This window comes from Anoplopoma fimbria, chromosome 24, assembly GCF_027596085.1.
Source record: "Anoplopoma fimbria isolate UVic2021 breed Golden Eagle Sablefish chromosome 24, Afim_UVic_2022, whole genome shotgun sequence".
Classification (NCBI taxonomy): domain Eukaryota; kingdom Metazoa; phylum Chordata; class Actinopteri; order Perciformes; family Anoplopomatidae; genus Anoplopoma; species Anoplopoma fimbria.
In genome coordinates, this window is record NC_072472.1 from 11,050,364 (window position 1) to 11,063,454 (window position 13,091).

Sequence of the window (13,091 nt, forward strand, 5' to 3'; positions counted from 1 at the left end):
TCCTTCACTCTTTCTAACCCAGCAAGGTCCGACTGTGGGATTGTTATGAGATGATTTATCCTTTTTTTAGTCTTTAACTGGGACTTTCTAGCTGCACATGAGTGATGAGGACGATTCCAAAGCTGTTGACTTGAATGTTCGAACATTGAGAAAAATATGGCACATACCTATACTCCATGTTTGCTACACATTAGAGTGAATTGCTTACTTGCACTCTATTGTGAATATATAGTTATTTCATTCATAAAAGCTTATTTAACTTCAATGATTCTATGGATTTCCAGTGATAAAAATAGTGGCAGCTAAGCAGCTTAATGTAATTTAAAAGGTTTGCTGTTGGTGTGCCTTGCTATGTAAAGGTTTTCCAAGGCACAGCGTTAATGGATGCATTAATCTATTCGACATACAGTAAAGTACATAGATTCCCAACAGTAGATATCTGGCTGTTGAAGTGTAGGACTGAAGTGCACTGTGGCAGGAATGTTTCCCTAACGATCAACTTGTAAATGAGCCCTGTAGCTATAAAGATGCAGTTAAAGTTGTTTATCCCTCCATCATCTGTCTGGTCCTGTGTAGGAATTATCCAGCGAGCTCCTTAAACTTCCTGAGAGATTCATAAAAATACATGATAAATGATCATTTTTCATTTTCTTTGTCTAAATGTAATTTCGGTAGAGATGCCTTATGAGGGACCGATTAGTTACTGTTTTTTAAATGCAAAACCATGTTACAGTCTTCTGATTGTGCATCCTTTCTGTTTAAGCTACTGGGATTGTTGTGTGTGACCTGTAATACTTGAACGTTGGTTGCTGCAAAAAGAACATTATACCAATAGCATATACACATTATTATGTCAATATAAAGTGGCATTTAGATTTGTGATGCTCAGACAATACATCATCTGGCAAAGCAGAGGCTTTTTAATCTTCTTAAATGAAATAGCCTGATAAGTATGTTGCATACAGTACTTAAAATCGAGGATTGGCTGTATGTTTAGCATACTCAAAAACTGCTGTTTCACATTAAAAGCAGCTAATTTGAAAGAAAACCAAACGAGTATAAGGAAATGACACAGTATATACAACCACGAAAAGTATTCAAGTTTGCTCATACCCATATTTCAGAACAGTCTTTCACAGTCAGCTTAACTCTAAATTCTAAAAACTTTAAATTCTGTAATTACTGTAGACTTTGTGCATGGTTAGCATGGTCATAACGATGTTATCTGAAACAATAAAATGTAAAACTGGGAGGTCTGTGTTTTTGTTTGTGTGTTAATGTGTGTTTGTGTTATTAAGCAATTAACATGGGGAGAAGTAAATGGTATCAGGGGACACAAAGATGAAGGGAGACGAAGAAAGAGATGGAAGACCTCAGAGACGGAGAATTAGATCACTCAAGAAAATAAATCACTCCAACAGATATATTGTTGTTGTCCATTAATACAACTAGCTAAAACCAAAGCTGTCTGATACAACAGCTCTGCAATAAATCCTGCAGTAGCTTCATGAAGTTCTTATTAAACGGTGTTAAACGTTGTTTAAACTTTATTGTCATGTAGGATTGAAGCTGTAGTTTGTTTAAACTTTATTGTCATGTAGGATTGAAGCTGTAGTTTTTGAAACATAATGAGTTACAGTAAGATGTGGGTCTAAACTTCAGTCTACCCTTGCTGATATAAATGGTGTAGATAAATCAGAATCAGCTTTATTAGCCATGCATATGTATGCATACAAGGAATTTGACTCTGATCTCTTCCGCTCACTAATGTACATACACAGAAACAGACAAATAAACAAGGATATCAAAATTGATTCAGAAGGAGGAGCAGGTGGAGACGAAGCCTGTCTCACCACCAGGTTAGTATGTTACTCAGTCGCCCTGCAAATACTTACGTTTGCTTGCCGCCCCTGCTTCCTCTACCCCTCTCTGTATGCCTTGTAGCTGTAAAAATGCAAACAGGGCATGTATGGTTTATGATGTGATTTATTAATTGGCTTATTAAGAGCATGCATAGCAGTTATCTACATGTTTACGAGTTGGCTTGTGTGAAATCTCTGGAGTAGACACACGCCAATATTTTTTTTACAGCATTCTTGTTATTTTCTTGTTATGCAATAATTAGAATGCATCGGCAGAAAGATGAACAGCTTTGATCCTTGTCTACATCAACCCAGCAACTTGTTTGTCACTAATGTACATACACAGAAATAGACAAATAAACAAGGATATCAAAGAAGAACAAAGATAAGAATAAACATTAACTGGTGATCGGACACTGGGAAGGTTTTCCCGTTCGGATGCTGCTGGTTTTACCTTTTTTAAAAACTGCTCCTAAAAAGTGTTTTGGGGCCGAAATGTGTCGCCGTCGTAGAAGAAGAATTGACATGACATGTTTATTTGTGTCATTCTAACAATGATGTCTGTATTTTCCCTTTTCACACTTTATCTTTATGGATGTTTGGTCTTGATTTCAAACAATATTTTAAATTTTATCCAAATAATATATAATATAATAATATAAAAGTATACATCATAAAAAATGACCTTGAAGTTAACTAAACACCCAAGAGAAACTGAATATTATTAGGCCCCACTCTGCATTAAAGCGGGCAGACCGTGCAGTACACACTCCGAGGCAGCAGGTGGCGCCTCCGTTCGGCTGACTCACGTAAACGCCGTGTTGATGAAGGGCGAGGTAGGAGCGACCACGAAGAGTAGCGCAGCTGTGTCGCACGGAGCTTCAATCTAGTCGACGATTTCTCTCCGGTAAGTAGTCAGCGCCATGAACTAATAACATGTTGTGATAGCTAAAGTAACGTCTGGTGCTATATGTCGTCCAATTCATGACGTGGATGTTGTTTTTTTATTAACAGCTCGGTGGAGTTTGAGAGCAGCGAGTTAGCAGAACACAGGCTAACTAGCTAGCTTGCTAACTAGCCTTTAGCTCGACCTGCGTTTGTTTTTTCAGCTGCTAAATCAAAACAAACCCGACCCATTGAGCTAACATCGCTTCATTTACGTCGCCTTATACCCACTGCTGCTAATTAAAAGGGGTTTGCCTTTCACCCGCTTAAGGGACAGGTTGAATGTGTCGTGTTGTTTTCTGAGCCAGGTGTCAGCTAAGCTAAGCTAAGCGAAGCTAGCTAGCTAACGTGAGTACCATAAATGGAAACACGCTCTGCACAGATTAATCAGGACTGAGGCTGACCCCACTGCGACCACAGGATCAAGTTTAAACTAGACCTATTCTGAGCTCCCCTTTCATCTGTTTTGGTTGCTTTAGTTACTTTGATTTGTCATCTATTTAAAACAATTCAAACTATGTTTCACATGTTCCACTAAGATGTGAGTGTTTAGTAAACCAGGACAAAGTTATATCAGCATGTAGAAATCTCCTGTCTATTTCAGTCCAGTATTTAGGGGACGTCCTACCTGTTCTGTTGCAATGAGTAGTTTCTATTGACCTGTACTGATTAGTTAGGTTAACCTCAGTCACTGGAGTTTCACCTGTGATTAATAGTTTACACATTGCTGTGGGTTGTCTTTAGCAATTTTAACTTTTAAAAAAATGCACTTTGGACTATTGCTTTTGAATGGTTTGAATTTGCTCGTTTTGATTTACAATTTAGTTATGCATCTTGAATACTATTAATAATTCAAAATCTACACACTTCATTTTGTAATATAAAAGATAAAATGTATTGACAGTTAATACACATTTTGATAAGTTGCAAAAAAGCATTTTTTGAAAATAAGCAGTATTTTTCGAATAGTAATTCAAGTGATACTAGCATTTTTTTGGTTATTTCATAGCATCTATTTTAAGTCGCATGTCATTTTTAATGATCATTTCCCAAGTACAACGTAGTTTTTTGGGGGGTTATTTGACTGCAATTTACAAGTATTGGATGGATTGGATTTAATATTCATAATGTTTAAGTAACTTTTACTGACTACCCAGTTTGTCTAAAATATGAATGAAATAAAGAGAACAAGAAATAGATATAGATAGACTGAAATGAATTAACACCTACATAACTCACTCAGTTTCAGACTATGGAGTCAACTCAAAGATTGTGTTATTAGGAAATTTGACATATCTGCTTACGGTTGTCAAAACTATATATGGTTTCTTCTTTTTTTCACAGATTATTCACTCACTTCCAAAGATGGTTCGACCACATTTTGGACCACCTCGCTTGAAGCCCAGGTAATGTCTTTTGATTATTTCGAGATGAACGCCACTTTGGTGTTATGTTCATGATTGTTAAATCTTTATACAAAGTCATGTGTTGTTAACCGAAAATGTTTGTTTTTCTCGTGTCCTAGCAGACCTTACGGAGATGGTCATGGCATCGGACCCAGTGATGGGAATTACAACCCCAACGCCAAAAGTCGAAGAGATGTCCAGGGCTACCCAGCAAAGCCACCCTTTCACTGGAGAGATTCCAGAGGTAGAGGACGTCCCCCAGTTACCAAAAGAGCCCCCCTAATGGGAGAGCAAAGGGAGCCACGTTTCAATCACTGGAGGTCCCAGAATCAGGATTCCTTTCAATCATACCCTCCCAAAATGGAACCACACCACAACCAGAGGAGGCCCTCTCCATCCAGGCAGAATCGCTCCCCTCATGTCCAGCATCAGTCATCCTCTCGCAGTCCTGTACAAGGATCCCCGAGTCAAAGGGGCCCACCTTTCCATGGCCACCCTTCAGGTCACAGGTCACCCTCCCCAAGACATTTTCGCAACCACCCAGTTGACAGGAGGCCCGGCTCTGCACCACCCTACCAGGGTTCCTTCAGGGGCTCCAAAAGGCAGTCAGGTTTTCAGCATCAGGAGCAGCGAGGTCGAGACCCTCGTGGGAATTACAATCCCAGAGAAAGGCCCTATGAGCACTCAGGTCATGGCATGAAGCGCTGGAATGAGGCTGGAGCGTTCTCACATCCACACAATGGAGAACACGGGCCCTCTGGGTCACAGAGGAACCCCAGAGAGATGCATGGGAGAGGCCCATGTCCAGAGAGGTACAGGAGTGAAGCAACAACCCCAGCTGGGTAAAATTATTAAAGAGAAGGCCTGAAGCTGGCCCAGTCCTCCCAGTCACTGGGGTCGTAATGATTACCTCTACTCTACCCCAACTCATAAATATTAGATGGGATTAATTGGGGGTCTGATGTAAATGTGGTTTCAACTGCCATTGAGTGGAGTGTTGGATCGTAATTGCCCCTTTGAAAATTTACTTCCCCTACCTGTTTCATTCTGGCATTATGAAGGGGCTGCATTAAGATAAAAGTTAAAAGCTTCGTCTCCAACTAAACATGGCAATGGATCTGTCGTTGTAATGATTTCTCTATTGTTTGATGGATGTGCAGGTGGTCCTCTGAGCAAGACTCCAGGCGGCAGCGGGGTCCGGTGGAGAGGCAGGGCAGCCGATCCCACAGTAGAGAGAGGGCACAGGATGTCCCTCACCTGCCCCCTTTCAGATCCCCCTCATGGAAAGGAGGTCCATCGCCATCCTCCTCCTACCACAGGAACCCTCAGGAGAGGCCAGTGGTAGGACCCCGCAAGAGGAGGATATCAGACACCAGCATGCCCCCCTCAGACCCTGCTCTGGAGCACGGCAATGCAAAACAACCCAGGAGAGAGAGGCCTCAGCTGCTCAGTATCCCCAGGCCCTTCGGTGGTAAACCTTTGTCTCTTAGGGATAGAAGTTACCTGGTTAAGAACAGACAAGTCAGAGCAGAGTCTCTCATGAGGCTCAGAATACCAACATCTGTGAGACCCAGGCCTAACCTGGACGACCCTGCCTCACAGGAGAATGTCAGCTCTGTTCTTGCTATCAGGAAGAGACGTTTCCAGTCAAATGCAGCTCCCCTGAAAAAGCCGGAGCCAAGGAGAGGCAAACCACAACAGTCACCCCCCAGAGAAGAAGGCAATGCCAGCAAGTCCTCAAGAGACTCTGATTCAGGCAAAGAACAGGTGGAGTCTCGCCGGTTGAACACACACAGGTACGGTATTATCCTTCTAGCACTGTTCGCAGGGGCTTGATGATGATTAGGAGGTCAAGAAAGAATGTCTCTATGTGAAGGGGGTGCCAGCTGTGGAGAAAGGAGATATCGGGATGAGCTATGTGTGCAACTCTAATTCAGTTGATGAAAAACTGCAAAGGTTTTCCAATGCCTCCCTGTCTGCGTGCTGCCTCATGTTTCAAAAATATCTTCCTATGAAGTGGGCTGAAGAGAAGGGGCTCTGAGTTACTCACCATATCGCTAAAGCCAACGTGTTTAACACCTGACAAATGTTTAATACCCTTGATGAAGAGTGTGGAAAAATTGTACATCTGTGCCGTTGAAGGATTCCTCAGTCTGTCAGCATTAAGCTTGAAAGAAGCGCTCTTCAGTATGTTGAGAAGTCTCCTTCAGCCTCGTTAGAGAACCAACGCACACTGAAGCTGAAGTTACAACGCGTCGTGTAAACCAGTATATCTGTGAATGGGAAATGAAGACACGAAAAGGACTCCACTGAAACCGGCTACGCTGTAATTGACGAGCTGCCCTTTTAAAACTATTTGCAACATGTCGGCCAATCATGGACCGTGGAAAGAGAGATGCATCAAATGTCCAATGTAAATTGGTGACCGTTCACAGCCCCAACTAAAACGTGAGACCACAAAGTTACAAGTCAAATGACATGTTCGATCACGGGATTTCCCAACACAAAGCAGTCCTGAACTGTGACTCCTTGTTTTACTTTGAGTTTAATTACGATATCAAGATGGATGACATGATTGTTGACAACGAAGACAACAAAGGCCAGAAACCTTTTGAAGATGGATTTCATTGAAGGACATAACTGTCCAGCATCAGTGGTTAGATGACGTTCATGCATTTTATTTTTTTTACTGATAAATTAAGTGATACATAACTCCATAATCATTGTTTATGCAATTACATTTTACAACAGACGTAAAAAATATTCTAAAGCCAAGACAAAGAGGTCGCCAAACAGCCTCATCATCACCCATTAGTCAGATGCGTACCTACGTGTACACATGCATCCTATACTCTTGAGTAATGCCACATTTTTGTGTTACACAAGTGGATTTGGAAAGTAGAAATTGTATCCTCGGCGTGTGCAAAGAAGATTAATGCCAGAAGGATTTGCTTATCAGAACCGAAGACGTGTTTCTGTACCCGCTGACGTTTGAATCCTTGTGTACGTCCAACATTCCCATTCAGCAGAACGAAGAGGAGCTTAACTACTACTTGCAATACTTCATTCAGTGCACCCAAGTGCAGGAATCTTCTGCTTCTCGGCAGTGATGAGAAATTCAAGGACACATTCAGACAACCACGTCGATGCTGGAGAATTTTGACGATATGCACCGGGAACGGGCCCGTCAAGTCAAAGCTGCGACCATAACGCAGCTATTCGGCCACCTCTATTGTAATAATATCAACGATGCCTGCAGTGAAACAGGCCTTGATGTGTCATGTAAATGGCTGAAAAAAAGATATTATGAAGCGCCTGAGAACAAGAAGACCACATCAAGCTCTTAAAAAAATGACGAGACACAAATTGTGAAACGAGTCGGCACCGAGAGAACGGATTTAAAGTAGACGAGAACAAGATGAGAGAGAGAATCCCAACCTGAACCTACATTGACAGAAGCAAGACCAGTTTGGTACTACCATGTTCTTAATGTGAGTGCATTTGGTCTGGACCAACAGGTCAGCATGTGCTGTTGTCACTTCCAATGTCTAATCTGACATGTGACCTAAACCTAATCAATGGTGCACATCATCAACCTGAAACCAGAATGTTCAGTAGCTGCTTAACAGTCCGCAGCACTGACTCTAACCCAAACCTTCAAAAGTCAACCTGCGAAGACATTGATGATGGACAAAAGATATTCTCAGTCAGTTCTCTTCTCTTAACCCCACTGTGCCCTGACACTACCACATGAAGAGGACAGTGCTAGCTCCTTGACTGTGATTCATCAACAGTACCAATCAGATGACCCCCCTCCATTAAATCCCTGCCTTTACCTAAACCGTCGACTAGAAGTCTCACTTGTGGGCACTACAAAGCCTTCTGTCGGTTGCCTTGAAACCAGGACTTGTTTCTGAGCAGACAAACACTGGATCATCTCTTAAAACCACCGCACAACTACGACAAATGAGTTACTAATCTGAGAAGATCGCCCGCCTGGACATGTTCAGCCATTAACTTCTTCAGTCTTCAAGACTCAAATATCGTCAAACCCTTTTGGACGACAAAGGTTGAAAACCACTAAAACGGGGAAAAAAGGAACTACCTGACGACGAAGTTCAGGAAAAAAAAACCAAAGTTCGGTCTGACTGTGAAAACAAAGCATTGTCCTCGTGTGCTTCCTGCGAGAGGGATGATGGAAGAAATGGTGATGTGATCTAGACCGGTATCTAAAAGTTGTCTCCAAGATTTGCCCGCTCTAACGATCACTGAGTAAACGAAGAGAGCTCAGATTGATTCAGGGTACAAAAATAGGAGTAAAGAAGCATGGACATTCCATGGTTTTTGTAAGTACCCATGTGATGCGTGGCTTTATGATCATTTGTCTGCCTGCAAAAAAACAGTGCTGTTCATTACTGGTTTTAAATTGTATTACTTCTAAGAATTCAGGTGATTTTATTTTTTACTTGCAATCTGTTTCTGTTAACCGCTGTGATAACTTGAATGTTGTGATGTTATTGTACCTCTAAGACGTTCGTACACTGACATAATCCTCACATGATACTGGTATTGGAATGCTGATGTCATTAACACGTCCTTCACTAATCTCTCCTCAGATCTTCTCCCATAGAGAAACGTGACCTTGTTGTTTTGTCCCACTGGCCTCCTGGGCCGAGCTCGTCCACTAAGGACGACTCGCCTACAAAAGATCGCAGCCCAAAGAACGGTAAGTGGTTTCTCGTCTGTATTTTAAGGGCAAACCAGAGGCCAGTATTTGCGGTAGAAATTGTTTTGATACCATGATTCAGATCACTTTCCTTTCTGTAAACATTCCTATATTCTGTAGGTTTAGGTTTTATTAATTTTTTTAAACGTCAGATACATGTTTATTACCAAAATCAGAAACTGTTTCTAGCCATGTTTGTTTGCACATACAAGGGATTTGGTGATTTTGATTAATTTGGTGATTGGTGCATAACAATAAACAGTACAATAGTATACAGACATAATAAAAAAAAAAAGAGAATATACAAAAGAATATGAAAAAGAAACATAAGCATATGTAAAAAATAAATAAAAAAAATAATGTCTGTTTAAGTGTATTTATTTTGTCTCCTTGTAGACCGGAATTCAGATCAAGATGCCACACCGAGCAGTCGACTCTCAAAGACGAATGATTCCAGATCATCGCCTGAAGACCGAAGACAGGGCTATGTGGACAAGAGAGTGTTTAGGTACATTTCATACCATCAGTTTTTTTTCTCTGTGTATGAATCATGTTTATAATTCATTATAAAATGCAGTGTTTCCACTGGGTGAAATGCAAGCTTTATGCAGCGTTGTGTTTCTGTCTTTGATGTTCCTTTACGTCTTTGCAGGCCGTTCAATATGATGCAGGAGAGCTACAGACCCGGGAGGCCCTTCAGGAGACCAGGACAAGGATTCATGCAGGTGAGACAATTATCACATAAGACTGTGCAGAGCTGGTGCCTCTGTTTGTGATAAATCGCAAAGAATAAATATTTATGTTTTCACAGGCAAAACTTGCATATTTTATAAATGAGAGCTATATCACAGTTTTGAAATGTGACCTGAAAGATTTGCAGCTAAATTGTGTTAATTTGTATTATTTTTTATGCGTTCAATTATTGTAAGCAGTTTTATTTTGGCTTCCTGGATGTATACTCAATAATTGGAGCTTTACAATTACTCTGAACCACCTCTAAAGAATTTCAGCTGGCTTGTTTTAGCAGATTAAACATTACAGTTTTTGTATTATGACCACTGGACACTGATGTGTGAATAAACCTTTACACCCACACGGTATTGTATTCATTTTAGATGTAAAAGGAATAAATGAGGGTAATTGTATACTGTATCATTTTGTTTAACAGAGACCGAGGTTCACTGGCGGTCGGGGGAGGACGGGCCCTGAAATGTCTGGAAATTTTAGAAGACCGCTCATGGTATGAATACCCTCTCCAGAGACCACTCGGTTCTATTTGGAAATGTGAAAAGTATTATTGACTCTGCCTTCTAACTAATATTTTAATTTATTTTCTTTTTTTAAGGAGAACCTAGTGACACGTCCCTTCCCAAATCAGAGGCCAGTGTTCAGAAAAAGTCACAGCATCATGTCCAAATACCGCACCATGAGAGTGATGCGTCAGCAGCGTCCCCCGTACAACCGAGGGCCAAACCAACAGCGCTGGTGATAACCTCTGGTGAGTTTCCATCATGTGTGCCAGTTCACTATGTAGAATTTGGTAGAGAATTGTCCACCTTCATTAGTAGGTTTATTGTCATTTAGTCAAGAAATCTGTATTCATTACAAAAAAACAATTTATAATTTACAAGATCTTCTAGCAATGCTGTATTCCAATGATTTTGTTTTCCTTCCCACAGTCTGCAGACCTGATACTGGAGAAAGTTAGAAAACCCTCATCACTATGTTCTCTGCTGGGTCAACTGAACAAACTCTTCTCTCACTACAATCCCCATCTGCCTGTATATTGTGGAAGTGTTGTCGCTTAAATTTGTTCTCTGGATGTGTTTCAGTTGCATCTTTGAGGTACTGCAGTATTTTTGTTTTAGGGTATTTGTAACGGATGCCATGGCGTTATATTGTCCTGCTTTTCTCCCCCCCCATGTATAAATATTTGGGAGCTTCTGCCTGTCTTGGCAGTCTTCATTTTACTGAGATAGTTTTAGATTTTCTTTGTTTACCAGCAGCGATCGATTTCAGCTTTGTGAAGTCCCAAGAAGCGTTTACTTTAGAATCTCACCTTTACTGTTTGTAAAGACTAATCACATGAAATGTCCTGTTTGATTAATCATGGGTGTTTTGATTAGACTCAGCAGCTTGTTGAATAACACTTAGCTACTACTTGTAAAACTTGTATAATCACATGTTCAGTTTATTGTTCGAACTTGGAATAAAACCAAATTTAACAAGCTCTTTTTTTGAGATTGTTTTTTTTGCTTGTAGACAGAATACATAATACTGTTTTTAAGAATCAAAGCTATAATACAGGTTTCTGAACCTTGTCCTAGCAGTAAAATCTTAACTACGGCCATTCCTTTATATTCAGTTTTTTGGAAAATATTGATTTGACAAATTTATTCCATAACTTAAAGACAATATGACCTTAACACGAATGGTCATAAATTGAAGCAGAGATATCTATTGGATGGTCAAGCTTGCTGGATCCTCCATTTCTCATAATGCAATTCCATTGCATACTTTATTAGATCCCCCTCCCTCCTAAACACCCACTTCTCATTTAAAAAAAACAACAGAAAAAAGAAAAAAAAAACATAACTAGACCTCTGCAATCTTCCTCAAGATCCACAGAAAACACTATACAAAATATTTCACAGGCTGAATCACACTTCCCAAGACGAGCAAACTTGACTTAAGTATTGCAACCAACGACTATTTTCTTGATTAGTTGTTTGGTCTTTGAAATGAAAATGAAGTCCTACAATGTCTTTTTTTCCCCCCCACAACTCAGTTTACTGTCAAAGAGCGGCAAATAAACAAAATATTCACATTAAGGAAGCTAAATTAGAGAATTTGTACTTTTCTATTTAAAAAAAAAATATATAATCAATGATTAATCGACTGTCAAAAATAGTTGGTGTTTAATAGTTGACAACTAATCAATTAATCGTTGCATGTGTAAAATCATTGGAGTGTTCCTCTTAGTGCTCTTCAGAAAGCACTGAAGAAAGCCAATAAAAACACTTTCTGAGATTTCACAATAAAAGCAAAACATCACCCTTTCTGCTTTCTTTCTCCTTCCCGATTTAAACGTCACTTCTTGTATAACTGTGCTCTGGTTTGTCCCTTTGAACACGCCCCTCGCCCTTCAGCCTGTGACGCCCTTCGCTCTGCCGCTCCAGTGACATTTGTGAGCGGAGTGGAGCTAAACTTAGCCCTGACAGCAGGCCGCCACTCCTCATCACAACATACCCTGCAGACCACACTGGGTTACAATGGACGGTGTCCCGTTACCACAGATGCTGCTGTATCTCACCGATGCTGCCGGCCAAACAAGGTGAGTGTGTGCCCCAGATCCCTGACCGTTACTGACAATAATATGTGTTATTTGTTTACTAAAGATTTGTACAATATACTCTGTGACTGTGCTGTTTCTCTACGTTGGTCCCAGCATGTGTTGCACTTTTGTTTTTTCTCTTCTGTGGCACGAGAGAAACAGCCTCCTGTAGTTTACCACCCACATGTGGTTCTAGCAATTTGATAAATCTCAGGTTAATGTACAAATTGAAGAGCACATGTGATATTTGTATTTACACGTTGATTCTTTCTAATATATATCAATTTCTTAAAGGTGTAGCACGATGTGAGACTCAGCGTCTGTTTGTTTCTGCTCCACTGACTTGCTCCAATCTGTCATTTTGTAGATGTAGACTTAAAGACTCTGCAAGTTTTTCTGTCTTTCACTCTCTACACTTGTATTACCCTCTGTCACCATGGGCAGCTATAGCTCAGCCCTCATTCCTGGTAAGCCTCGCAACTATTATTGTTACAGCTATCTGTTGCAACATACTTTAAAACACTACTACGCTTGAATGCTGCATGTTTAAAAAAAGGCAAAATGTTAATGCAGGCTTTGGAATCACAAAGATGTCGGATTATTACTGTGAAAAATGGTCTTTGTTCTTCACGGTGGTTTAAATCTGGCTTTAACATTCACTCTCCGTTTCCCTCAAAGACACTGAAGAGTTTAATTCAGTTGTGTCGCTCTCGGAGAGGCTGAATGAGCAGGTAGCTCATGTTGCAGACGAGAGGTTACAGTCAGAGCTTCAGACTCTGGGAAGTATACACTTTTAATAATAGAGAGTTTGATTATCC

The 13,091-nt window shown here is 40.5% G+C and overlaps 1 protein-coding gene across 3 annotated transcripts; it reads left to right on the forward strand.

The window, feature by feature from the left end:
* Positions 1-2,627: 2,627 nt before the first annotated feature.
* On the forward strand, positions 2,628-11,163 carry si:ch211-114c12.2 (uncharacterized protein LOC336578 homolog). 3 transcript variants are annotated; one of them, XM_054626225.1, is made up of 10 exons: positions 2,628-2,769; positions 4,152-4,213; positions 4,333-5,055; positions 5,374-6,009; positions 8,830-8,939; positions 9,336-9,447; positions 9,592-9,664; positions 10,108-10,179; positions 10,285-10,437; positions 10,619-11,163. In XM_054626225.1, the coding sequence occupies exons 2-9, from the start codon at positions 4,173-4,175 to the stop codon at positions 10,426-10,428; spliced, it is 1,911 nt and encodes a 636-aa protein (XP_054482200.1). In that variant the 5' UTR covers positions 2,628-2,769; positions 4,152-4,172; the 3' UTR covers positions 10,429-10,437; positions 10,619-11,163. The 3 variants fall into 3 exon arrangements, with proteins under 3 accessions (XP_054482200.1, XP_054482202.1, XP_054482201.1); XM_054626227.1 differs by having other exon boundaries at positions 4,333-5,025; XM_054626226.1 differs by having other exon boundaries at positions 4,336-5,055.
* Positions 11,164-13,091: the final 1,928 nt, after the last annotated feature.